This window comes from Pantherophis guttatus, chromosome 2 (assembly GCF_059756535.1).
Source record: "Pantherophis guttatus breed Tessera chromosome 2, ASM5975653v1, whole genome shotgun sequence".
NCBI lineage: Eukaryota > Metazoa > Chordata > Lepidosauria > Squamata > Colubridae > Pantherophis > Pantherophis guttatus.
Window position 1 is genome coordinate 86430258 of NC_142064.1, and position 12082 is coordinate 86442339.

At 37.0% G+C, this 12082-nt stretch overlaps 1 protein-coding gene across 2 annotated transcripts in view; it reads left to right on the forward strand.

Annotated features, from left to right (window-relative positions):
* Positions 1-12082, forward strand: part of SVEP1 (sushi, von Willebrand factor type A, EGF and pentraxin domain containing 1) — a 130436-nt gene that overhangs the window by 44093 nt on the left and 74261 nt on the right. For both annotated transcript variants that reach the window (XM_087886352.1, XM_034410569.2), the window contains exons 6-12: positions 870-1049; positions 2140-2337; positions 5624-5742; positions 6662-6791; positions 9108-9215; positions 10153-10284; positions 10700-10894. In XM_087886352.1, coding sequence (XP_087742478.1) covers positions 870-1049; positions 2140-2337; positions 5624-5742; positions 6662-6791; positions 9108-9215; positions 10153-10284; positions 10700-10894 — 1062 coding nt within the window. The remainder of the gene's footprint in view (positions 1-869; positions 1050-2139; positions 2338-5623; positions 5743-6661; positions 6792-9107; positions 9216-10152; positions 10285-10699; positions 10895-12082) is intronic.

The following is a 12082-nucleotide window of genomic DNA, read 5'->3' on the forward strand; positions in this document are numbered from 1 at the left end:
TTTCTTGGAAATAGGGTCTCTACTTGGAAAAGACAACAAACAGGTTTTGATCTGTCTTCCTTCATTTCAGAATTAAAAGATGCCTCTTTCAAAAGTTTACGAAGGAACATTTGCCACAAATTTATGAGACAAAAGTCACTTTAATGCACTATTTTTATCATTTCCCCAAAGAATGAAGTGCCTAGTATTGTAGAAGTAAGGCTAATTTTTAAAAAAATCTCAAGATTCAAAGATGTGTTTTAAAATTACAAGAAAACAAAGGTGAAAGAACATAGCAGAGCTAGAGAGAGAGAAAATAGAAAGGATGTGAGTAAAAGTAGCAAAAGAGATTAGATATTTAAAAAATGTTCCAGTATAGATGGAGATACCTTGTTTCCCCCAAAATAAGACATCCCCTGATAATAAGCCAATTTTGAGCGCATGGCAATAAGGCCAAGCGCTTATTTCAGGGTTCAAAAAAAAATAAGACAGAGTCTTATTTTCGGGGAAACACGGTAGTTAAAAAGAAAAAGTAATGGGGGCGGGGAGGAAGTGAAGGTTTGTTCTCACTGTCCAGGTTCTAGGATCTTAGGTGTGAGAATAATACTCCAAGGTAAGATACTTGTCCTGCCTGACAGTCTGATATTCCTAGGATAATATATAGCTATAGTTCTCTATTGCAGTTGTTACCCTGTGAATATCTCCCAAGATTGGAGTTGAAGATATAATATTCCAATCTTCACTCTAAATCTGTTGCATATAGTTCAATTGAAGTGTGTGTGTATTTACCAAAAAGATGGACATGATATGTATATCTTACTCAGCTTACTTTTAGAATCTGTTACTTACTCTTGCTAAAAATGCTTACACATGTATTTTAACCTCTGCAGTTCGCACATGCCCCAAACTCTCAACCCCTCAAAATGGCCATATTAATTGCTCATTAAGTGAGATCTCTTATAAGACTGTGTGCTTATTCACTTGCAACGAAGGCTACGAACTGGAAGGCCACACCAAACTTACCTGTCAAGGCAACTCTCAGTGGGATGGGAAGGAACCAAAATGTATTGGTATGTTTCAAATGCACAATATACATCTTTTGTTCCCTTTATTTTGTAACAAAGTTTGTTTGGTTGCTGTCTCTAAATAATTTACCATACAGCCTTCAGCAGACTTCCATTATGTCCTTCCACAATCACTTTTTAAAAATGTATTACATAGGGTACATGTTGGTATAAGAAAACTGTGGATGCTTGTTATATTGTACAAGTCAGAAGAAAAATTTCTTGATTTTTTTTTCCAGAGAGGAACTTTCCAAACATAATTGCTGATTATTGTATGTTATAAAAACATAAAAATTATAACAAATTAGAATAAGTGGTTATATTGATTTTCTCTTATACTTCATATGCAACATTTACTCCAGCTCCCCATCGCCCCGTGCACTCACATAGAGAGGGCCTACTTGGGGTCCCGTCGGCCAAACAATGTCGGCTGACGGGCCCTAGGGAACGAGCCTTCTCTGTGGGCGCACCTACCCTCTGGAACCAGCTCCCCTTGGAGCTCCGGGTAGCCCCCGACCTTCGCTCCTTCCACCGTGACCTTAAAACATGGCTGTTTCGCCAAGCTGGCCTGGACTGAATGGGGTTTTAATGGGAATTTTAGTTTTTATTGTTGAATTTTAATTGGACTTGTTGTTGTTTATTGCTGTGAGCCGCCCTGAGTCCTTGTGGAGAAAGGGCGGCATATAAGTCCGATAATAAATAAATAAAAGATAATAAATAAATACTCAAGTTTTGATGTAAATATTTGCATTTGTAAGGGGACACAATGCTGATGCTAGCTTGTCAACTGGAAAGCTGACAGCCTGGGTTCGAGACCCGAGCATTGCATGACAGGTCCCATTATTTGCCCCAGTCTTGCCCATCTAGCAAGCATGCAAATGTGAGTAGATAAATAGGTACCACTTTGGTGAGTAGGTTCTTTGCACCTCGGCATATAGTTTTGCTGGCCACAGACAGTGCTAAACTGAGATGAGCACCACCCCCTAGAGTCAGAGATGACTAAACGGGGGAAATCTTTACCTATTTGCATTTGTATACTGTATGAAATGTGTTTTCCATTTGTGCATGTTGACAGTAATGTACTTCCTTTTTCTAGAGTTGCACTGTCCTGCCTTCCTAAAACCAAAAGGTGTTATTGTTCACCCTTATATTTGTGGGCTTGAACAATCAAAATATGGAACTGTGTGCAGGCTCAGTTGTCCAAATGGATTCCTTTTGTCTGGTGTAACAGAAGACCTGAGGTGTTTACACACTGGAAAATGGAGTGAAAATGTGCAGATAGCTGTTTGTAAAGGTATAGATTTTGATAATAATTTGATCTCATTAAAAAGAGGAGAGTTTTTTAAATGTTTTGGAGAAAGATGTGGTAAATAATGTCAAGATTAGAGAAACCAAGATTGAGATAATTAGCAATAATATTATCAATAAAAAATATCTGTCTTTGTGAACATGTGAAAGGAATGGAAGATATGGAAACAGTTTAAACATTTCATAACCTACATTTTGGTTCTTATTTCAGATACCTTTGTTTTTATTATGCTTGCGGTTTGAAATAAACTTAAATTGTTATTTGAGGGAGAGAAAACTAAACTGGATAAAGCCAGAGATATAATAGAAGTAAAGCTCCATCAGTACACAGTATAAATATTGGCCTGAAATTATACGTTTGTAGTAGCACTGTTTATTTCAGCTAAAAGCCACACAAATTTATGAGAGCAACATCCGGCATGTAACAGAAATGATGTTTTTCAATGCCTCAGTTACAGGATGAATGAAGTGAAATTCCTCCTTCCCTTTTTAGCCTTGGCTGTGGTAAAATGATACATTTGTAGTAGAGTTAATCCTCGACATCATTACTCTTTTGGCTCATTTAAAATAGCATTTGATGGGTATTAAGACAAAATCACAATTAAGTTTGAATGTATTAACTTCTGTGATGAATGTGGCCTTGCAGAATTGCAGAGAAATTTAATACAGGTGTTATATATTACTTAAAATCCACACTAGTGGACTAATTAATGGTCTTACTTCGCTTAAGGCAGTTATATATATTCTCTAGACCACGGGTGTGGAAACTCACGGCATCACGTTGCCATCATGTGGTATTTCACGACTTTCTAGACCTTATCTATTCTGCACAAGTCTTTATTACCAGGCTCAAGGTTGACTCAGCCTTCCATCCTTCCGGGGTCAGATAAATGAGGAGCCAGATTATTGGGGGCAATATACTGACTCTGTAAATCGCTTAGAGAGGGCTGTAAAACACTATGAAGTGGTATCTAAGTCTAAATGCTATGCTGTTACCCAGTGCTTCATTGACATGTGGAATGTTGCTACCTATTTTGTTTGCCCAGTTTCTTGAGCTTTTTAGAGAGGTGATTTTCAGCCTTGGCAACTGTAAGATGTGTGGACTTCAACTCACAGAATTTTCCAGCCAGCATTTGAAGTCCTCACATCTTAAAAGTTACCCAATATAAAAGAAAACCCACTGTTTTATTTATTTATTTATTTATTGCGATTTATATGCCACCTTTCTCCCTAGGGACTCAAGGCGGCTTACAAAATGACAACTTCAATACAAATCACAATACAATACCAAATTAAAATCAGTAACCCAATTAAAAAACGATTTAAAATTATACCAGTTTTAGAGCATGATACATTCTTACATACTATATCAGTTCTTCATAGCTCTCTGGTTGATCGACATTTTTTTGCTTCCATTTTTTCCTGACATTCCCCTATATGACTAGAGAATTTAATTGGTGGCGCAGTGGTTAGAATGCAGTATTGCAGGCTAATTCTGCCCACTGCCAGGAGTTTGATCCTGACCGGCTCAAGGTTGACTCAGCCTTCCATCCTTCCAAAGTTGGTAAAATGAGGAGCCAGATTGTTCCCGGGCAATATGCTGACTGTAAACCTCTTAGAGAGGGGCTGTAAAGCACTACAAAGTGGAATATAAATCTAAATTAGCTAATTCTATCCTAACCCTGGGTTCCTTTGGCATTAACTTTATTTTGTACAGTCTTTCGTCAGTATTCTGGGCTTCCTGTCCTTTATAGCAGTGGTCTCCAACCTTTCTGGCACCAGGGACTGGATTCATGGAAGACAATTTTTCCACAGATGGGGAGGGAAGGTTTCACACACAACCTAGATAGATAATGTGCACACATAAATGAAACTTTGCTCATTCGCCTGCCACTTACATGGCCCAATTCCTAACTGGCCATGGCTGGTACTGGTTCGCAGCCTGGGGATTGGGGAATCCTGCTTTATAGTACATTCTCAACTCTCAGAATCTCTTTCCATTTCTTTTATCATTTCATATTTGGGTTAAACAGCATCCATTTTAAACAGACAATCTGAATTAGACAAATGTTCCTTGGACAATTTAAGAAAGAAGAAAAATCAAATAAGTTAAGCCATTTCATATCAACATTTTTCTTTTTTTGCCACAAGCATAATGCAGTGTAAATTAAATTGATTTTTTTTTCTTTTTTGACTAGAAAGATTATGAATTCTGCTACATATTTGATCATATGTGTATTGTGATACAATTGGATTTTGGATCAATAACATGAGCTGTATGAATTATGTGATTACCGTATGTTCTTGCCTAATAGAAATGGAAATCATTGATATAATAATTGCAAAATTTAAAAAATCTGAGTGCCAGAAATTGTTTAATGGCTGATAATATTGTTGATGTATTTTAAAATTTAAAAAAGTAATCCCAAGCAAAATCCAGTTATTTCTAATTACTATAAGGTAATCTTACATCTTTAAACATAAAATGCTTATACCTATTTCTGCAGATATCTTAGATCGGGTCAGCAACCTTAAACCCTCAATGAGCCACAAAAGTCCTAATCAGAAGTCCCCATTCAATTCTGGAGCCTGACCAGAAGTCCGGTTCCCCCATCATAAAGTCTCCTCTTAGTGTGGTGTCCTTTTTCCTCCCCCTATCCTAACCAAAAGCCCTATCAATTGTGGAGCCGACAGGAAAACCCTCCCCTTGCCATAGAGTCTCCTCCTGGCACGCCATACTTCCCCCCTCCCTAACTGGAAGCTCCTCTCAAAATTGTGGCGCTGACCAGCGACAGGGAGCCGCAGCTGAGAGATGAAAGAGCCACATGCAGCTCCAGAGCCGCAGGTTGTTGACCCCTGTCTTAGATCATACGATTTATTTATTTATTTATTTATTTATTTATTTATTTATTTATTTATTGTAGAACATTTATATAGCTGCCTACTCACCCACAGTGTCTCTAGGCAGATACATTGTTTGTCATGTAATTGATCATTTATGAACAATTTTTGCTTGTAGATGTAATTCTCGCTTCTGTAAGCAGACAAAATGTTATTGACATACCGGTATGATTAAAAACAGTACAAGGACTGCTCTTACATTAAAATAAAAAATAATGGATCTGAATTACAGAAATCTCTGTTCAGGTTATGAATAATTAGCTCGGTATAATATGTGTAGAATTTTACAATTCATTTCAATGTCTTTCAATAGATCATTGAAAATGCTTTTAAATGCAGATACTCAAATTTGTCTTATGTATCGTATGCAGACGTTGAACCTCCACAAATTAGCTGTCCAAATGATATTGAAACATCAACTCTGGAAAACCAGAATTCAGCAAATATTAGCTGGCAGATTCCAGATGCAGTTGATAATTCTAGAGATGAGGTAAGCAAACATTAGAATGCAAACTATGTTTTGCATCAGCGTGTATGTTAGTCATTATTGAAATAACATAAATAAACTTTGCACTTTCATAAATTACAACATTAATTGCAAATGATGATGAAGATGATTAAGCCAACAATTTTCTTTTTTGCTCTTGATTTGAGTCATTTGTGAATTGTATAGTTCATCAGTACAGGAGGATAATGACAGAAGAAGAGAATTTTTAAATTTTTTTTGTTGAAAAGTGTTTCTTTTATGTTTATGGCTAAATAAAATAGCTGCATGGATTTGCTTCACCAATCTAGATGGATTTTTTTCATCAGGGCAAGTAGTCTGCCTTCATCCTTCTTAAATGCAAGTTGTATGTATTTTATGTAGCATTCAAATTGCTTTTTAATCAGTATATGCTACAATATTTCTTGAAGTATGGCAACACTGTCGCCAAACATCATCTTTGAATTAAGGAGGAGCTGAAAGCATTTGCAAGGATGTCCCAAAGGTGCTTTTTCAGGAGGCAACTGCTTCTCATCCAAGAAGCTTCTTCAGCTCTGACAGGATATTGAGATTAGGGTTAGGATCAGTGGTGGGTTTCAAAAAATTTTACTACTGGTTCTGTGGGTGTGGCTTGGTGGGTGTGGCAGGGGAAGGATACTGTAAAATCCTCATTTCCTCCTGATCAGCTGGAACTCTGGAGACAGAGAATAGATGGGGGCGGGGCCAGTCAAAATTTTTACTACCAGTTCTCTGAACTACTCAAAATTTCCACTACCTGTTCTCCAGAACTGGTCAGAACCTGCTGAAACCCACCTCTGGTTAGGATCAAGAACCAGATCACTAGTTCTTGATACTTAAGTTGAGTTTTTGCTAAGAATTTACTGCAATATTTCATTTACCTTTACTAAAACTGATCCTGTTACAGGTGTTAGTTCAGGTTACTCCAGCCTTTATACCACCGTACCTTTTCCCAATTGGAGAAGTTGACATTACATATACAGCAACTGACAGAGCTGGCAATGAGGCAAGCTGCTCTTTCAAGATCAAAGTGATTGGTGAGTGCTATTGAAATTTTTTTTTTTCTTTTTGATTTGAAAATATATATATATACCTTAGTATCTTAGATTAGATTTGCTGGCCAGCCCCCACCCCACCCTAGCACTAAGTGGTCATACGTATACCTGAAAACAGCTCAGTCTTGCATTTTGTTACATCTGTAAGGAAATCAAATTCCAGATTTTTAAGCATCCTGTCAGTATGCAAAACCACCTTGGGTTGAAAGCTGTTATTAATATACTCATGCAAAATTATTTTCCCTTTTAAGAGCAAAGAAGCTAAAAATCTCTCTTTAGAAAGAGTCTTTAAATTGATTCAAATACAGCAGCCAATTAAATAATGTAATGCTGATCGTCTTTCAATTGAATTAGTTAACCGTTTTAAAAAAAATCCGGGTGTATTTCTTACTTTAAGAACCTCTAGGTTTCATATAAATAAGCCCTGACTTTAGAATTGCCGTAGGAGCTTTGCATATTATATTATGTGCATATTTTACAAGAAGTCCTCGACTTAACAACTATTCATTTACCAACCGTTTGAAATTATAACAGTACTGAAAAAAGTTGACTTATGATCATGTGAGCATGGGGTCAAATTTTAGCCGTTTGGCAACTATCATGTATTTATGACAATGCAGCATCCTGAGGTTATATGATTGTCATTTGCAGTTTCCCAGCTGGTTTCTGACAAGCAAAATCAATGGGGAAGCTGGATTCACTGAATAGCCACATACAGGTAGTCCTTGACTTACAACAGTTCATTTAGTGACCGTTCAGATTTATAATGGCACTGAAGAAAGTGAATTATGACCATTTTTCACAGTTGCAAGCTTTGTAGTATCCCCGTAGTCATGTGATTTACATTCAGATGCTTGACAACTGGTTCATATTTATGACAGTTGCAGTGTCTTGGGGTCGTGATCCCATTTTGTGACCATCTGACATGCAAAGTCAATGGGAAAGCCGGATTCACTTAACAACGGTGTTACTAATTTAACAACTGCAGTGATTCACTTAACAAATATGGCCAAAAAAGTCATAACATGGGGCAAAACTCACTTAACAGATTTCTCACTTAGCAACATAAATTTTGGGTTCAGTTGTGGTTGTAAATTGAGGACTACCTGTAGTTCACTTAACAATGGCAGTGATTTGCTTAGCAACTGTGGTGAAAGAGATCGTAAAATTCAGGTGTGACTCACTTAATAACTGCCTTGCTTAAGAAATTCTGGTCCCGCTTGTCGTCATAAGTCAAGGATTACCTCTGTTATATTCTTGGACCATGAGGAAGGTTAACAATAATAGACAGGTCTGCCTTGGGCATAAGGTCAAAATTTGCATTTTGATAAAGCAACGATGGATAACTTTTTGGTTATCCCCCCCCACACACACACACACAGACACATTTAGAAATTTGATGAACTTTAATGGTTAAAAAGATTGTGTTGAATCAAATGCTGGACTTGCACATGAAAGCGTAAAATAGCACTTTCATTATATTGGTGCTTACACTATTGTCTCAAAATGGCAAGAAATCCTACTGCTGACTTTCTACAGTTTTTGTTGACTTTCCAGTTCCCAGAGTCACTCTTGAGTCTGGGGGTTCTTTTGTGCCTCAGATTTTTTATTCTTTATAACAGATATTTAATACATGTTTCTTTTGCTATTCTAAAGATATCATAAACATATTTCTGCTTTTCAGTTTACATTTTTATCATCCATTTTATATTTGTTTAAGCCCCACACTCCTGCAGTTCTCAGTTCTCTTTTGTTTAGGGTAAAGCACAGTTATGTCTTATTTTGTAAGATTTTATGAATAAGTCCTTTAAGATAATCGTGGGACATCTATGGGCTGTTGAACCTCCTGGCCATGTTTTATCTGCACTACAGCTCCATAATTGCATACTATTAAAGCACTATTCTGATTCTTATCAGGTAAATAGAATTATTGAATACATATGTCTGAAGTTAAAAGCTTGCCCTCTGCAAACATGTACTATCCATTAACTTCATGGAGCTTCTTTCCAGGGTACATATGCTTAAGATCAACTGTGGCCTGCACAGTGTCTGATGGTTGAAGGCTTGTGGAGAACAGATAAATATCTTGCTATGCTGGAAGCTGCATAGCAAGCTCTTTAAATATTTTAACACAGTCTTAAGCATGATCTAAATATCCATGCTGGATACTGATATGAAAATGTTTATGTTTCACTCAAGTCTAAAAGGAGAAACTTGTATGGAAAATCAATTTGATCCTTTTTTCCTTCCTTCCTTCCTTTCTGTGATTCAATGTTCTTTATAACTTCAAATATTCAGACATTGAAGCCCCAGTAATTGATGAATGTAGATCTCCACTACCGATTCAGATCACTGAGAAGGAGCACAAAGTAACGTGGGATGAGCCACAATTTTCAGACAATTCAGGTGAGTGACTCTTTTTTTCATAGGTTTGGGTTTTTTTCTACCTATTTTGTGCATTGTTTTGGATTTCATTTGGATGAATTTTGACAATCAGTTTGAAGTGTTCCTGTAGGAAATGCTATCATCTCAGGATGAAGCTAAGAAATTGCATCTTTCTTTAATTTGTATCCTAACTAGCATGAATTAAAATAGAAAATTCAGGATAGTTTAAGTACAAATGTTTAAAGTGCATTAATATTTGAAACACATTAAAGGATTGCCAAATAACACTAATAAAGAACAATGAATTTTTCCATTACTTTACTATTTAGAGGAAGGTTTTAATCCATATTTAATATTTTTCTTACAAAACTCGATCATTTATTACGGTATGTTCCGCAAAATGCAATAGAAGAGTAGAACAAGTTGTTCCATTCATTGTATTATCCTGGTAAATAAAAAGAATTTGAGGACTGATTAAACCATATATATATATAAATTTGATTTATATGCCGCCCTTCTCCGGAGACTCAGGGCGGCTTACAATGCGTTAAGCAATAGCCTTCATACTTTTTGTATATTTATACAAAGTCAGCTTATTGCCCCCACAAACTGGGTCCTCAATTTACCTACCTTAGAAAGGATGGAAGGCTGAGTCAACCTTGAGCCTGGTGAGATTCGAACTTACAGTAATTGCAGACAGCTGGTGTTAATCACAATGCTTTCAGTCTGCTGAGCCACCAGGCCCCTTATTATATTAAAGCTGAGATATACAAAGGCATTAATGCCTAATAGAATGAATTTTATAAAATCAAACTACAGTCTGTAAATTATATTTCAGATACTTTAAGGCTCAGAACCATTATTTGGGGTTCCAGGTTATAAATGTGAAGCATGTAGCTTTGAAGAATATTGGAAATGAAATTACCTCTGGTTCCCTCTTTGTTTCTGACTACTTCAGGATCTGCCTTAATAATAACTAAAACGCACTCACCTGGAGATATCTTTCCCAAAGGAGAAACCCTGGTTCGGTATACAGCCACTGACTTAGCTGGAAATAACAGGACCTGTGAGATTAACATTGTCATAAGAGGTTTGTTTTTGTAGTGCTTATACTTGAAATTATTTGTACTATTGAAGAGCTCTAAAGAATATTCCTCCTGTGAATTCTGATTTTGGAACTTCAAATTTTACAACGTTACATCCAGAGAATCCAGTTAATTTACAGTTCTCCATTACACTGGCTTTATTCTTTTTTTTAAAGAAAACTTGCTTTTATGCAGAGTATTCTGTACATATAATACAACAGATTTTAGATTTTGTTTAAAAAGTCAGTTGTAATGTCAGCATATGTGCAAACTGAGCAAGAATTTTGTTTTGTTTTTTAATGGAGCGACTTATAAATGAGACAAACTGGGAAAATACACTCACCCCTAGTACGCCATAGGTTCACTATGCATCAGGAAGAGGAATCATGCAAACTTTAATCTAAAAATCTTATTTTTCAGGTTCTCCTTGTGAAATTCCCTTTACTCCACTGAATGGTGATTTTAAATGCACTGAAAATGAGTCAGGAGTTAATTGCACATTATTTTGCATGGAGGGATATGATTTCACAACAGGTTCCAATGAAAATTACTACTGTGCCTATGCAGATGGTATCTGGAATCCTCCTTACTCCAATCAGTGGCCTGACTGTTCTTGTAAGGTTTATCTATTCTTCTTTCTTAAAGACTTAATTTTATACAGAGTATTCTGTACATAAAACATTCAAATGTTTTTCAATTGACTGATATGTTTTGTCCTCCTAGTAGTTACGTAATGTTCTGACCTAGGCTTCCTTAGACAGAATACAGCACAAACTTAGTCCCAGCAAACCTCTTTAATTCAGACGTCTGTGAATTATTGTCATTCCCAGTCAAAAGGCTTATCAAACAGTCTTGCAGGGGAGTGTTTACAAACACTCACCTTATGTCCCTTGGAATGCTGCCAGTGAACTAATTGCAGGGCAAGGCCAAACTTAGCACAGAGTCAAACGGAACTTTTCCACAGCTTTTACCGACCAGATGAACTAATTGCTTCCTGCAAAAGCTCACGTCCCGTTCGCTTCTTTTTTATGTCTTATGGGAGGGGCCAATCATCTCCAAGCCTTACTCTCAAGTTGACCCTGTTTTCTTAATTGTTCCTATCTCCTGGCAGCTCTATGCATGCACACACTGGGAACAGGCTCACATTGTTCTTCTGCCTCGCTGATGTCAGACTCAGGAGATTCCGGCGGCAGCAAAGAACTACCAGATGGCCTTGGCCCCCTCTCTGCCTCCGACACAGAGCCATCATCCGAGCCTTCCCCAGACTCCAGGACTGGCCCACGTTCCTCCCCAACCTCCTCACTATCTGAATCTGCTGCCAACTCTGCTGGCCGCTGGCGGGCCACAACAAGTAATGAGAACTAAAAAAAATATAATCCAACTAATAAGAGTTGGGTCATACACACACATACACAAAAATAGCCAGCTTTACACCATAGCCCTATTTCTGTCCACACTGTTACCTGTTTGGTCATTATTACAATCATTATGCACCCATCCATTACCCAATTGTGTGTTGGTGATTCACATCTGCCTGTAACATGTCTCTATATTTGAATGTTTGAGTGATCTCAGAAATCATTATTTTGCTGGGAGGTAGGGAGATGCCAATGACCCTAAACTTTAGTTTGGGACCTAAGTTGCTTTTCTTTCTTGAGTCTTTGTTAGGTGTTGTGTTACAACTTCAAGAAAACCAAGTGGACATTTTAATTCTTTCCCAAAAGTGAATGGCATTAATTGAGGGCATTTGTTTTAATGATTCTTAGTTCTAAATTAACCTGGTTTATGGTGCTAGTTCCTGAG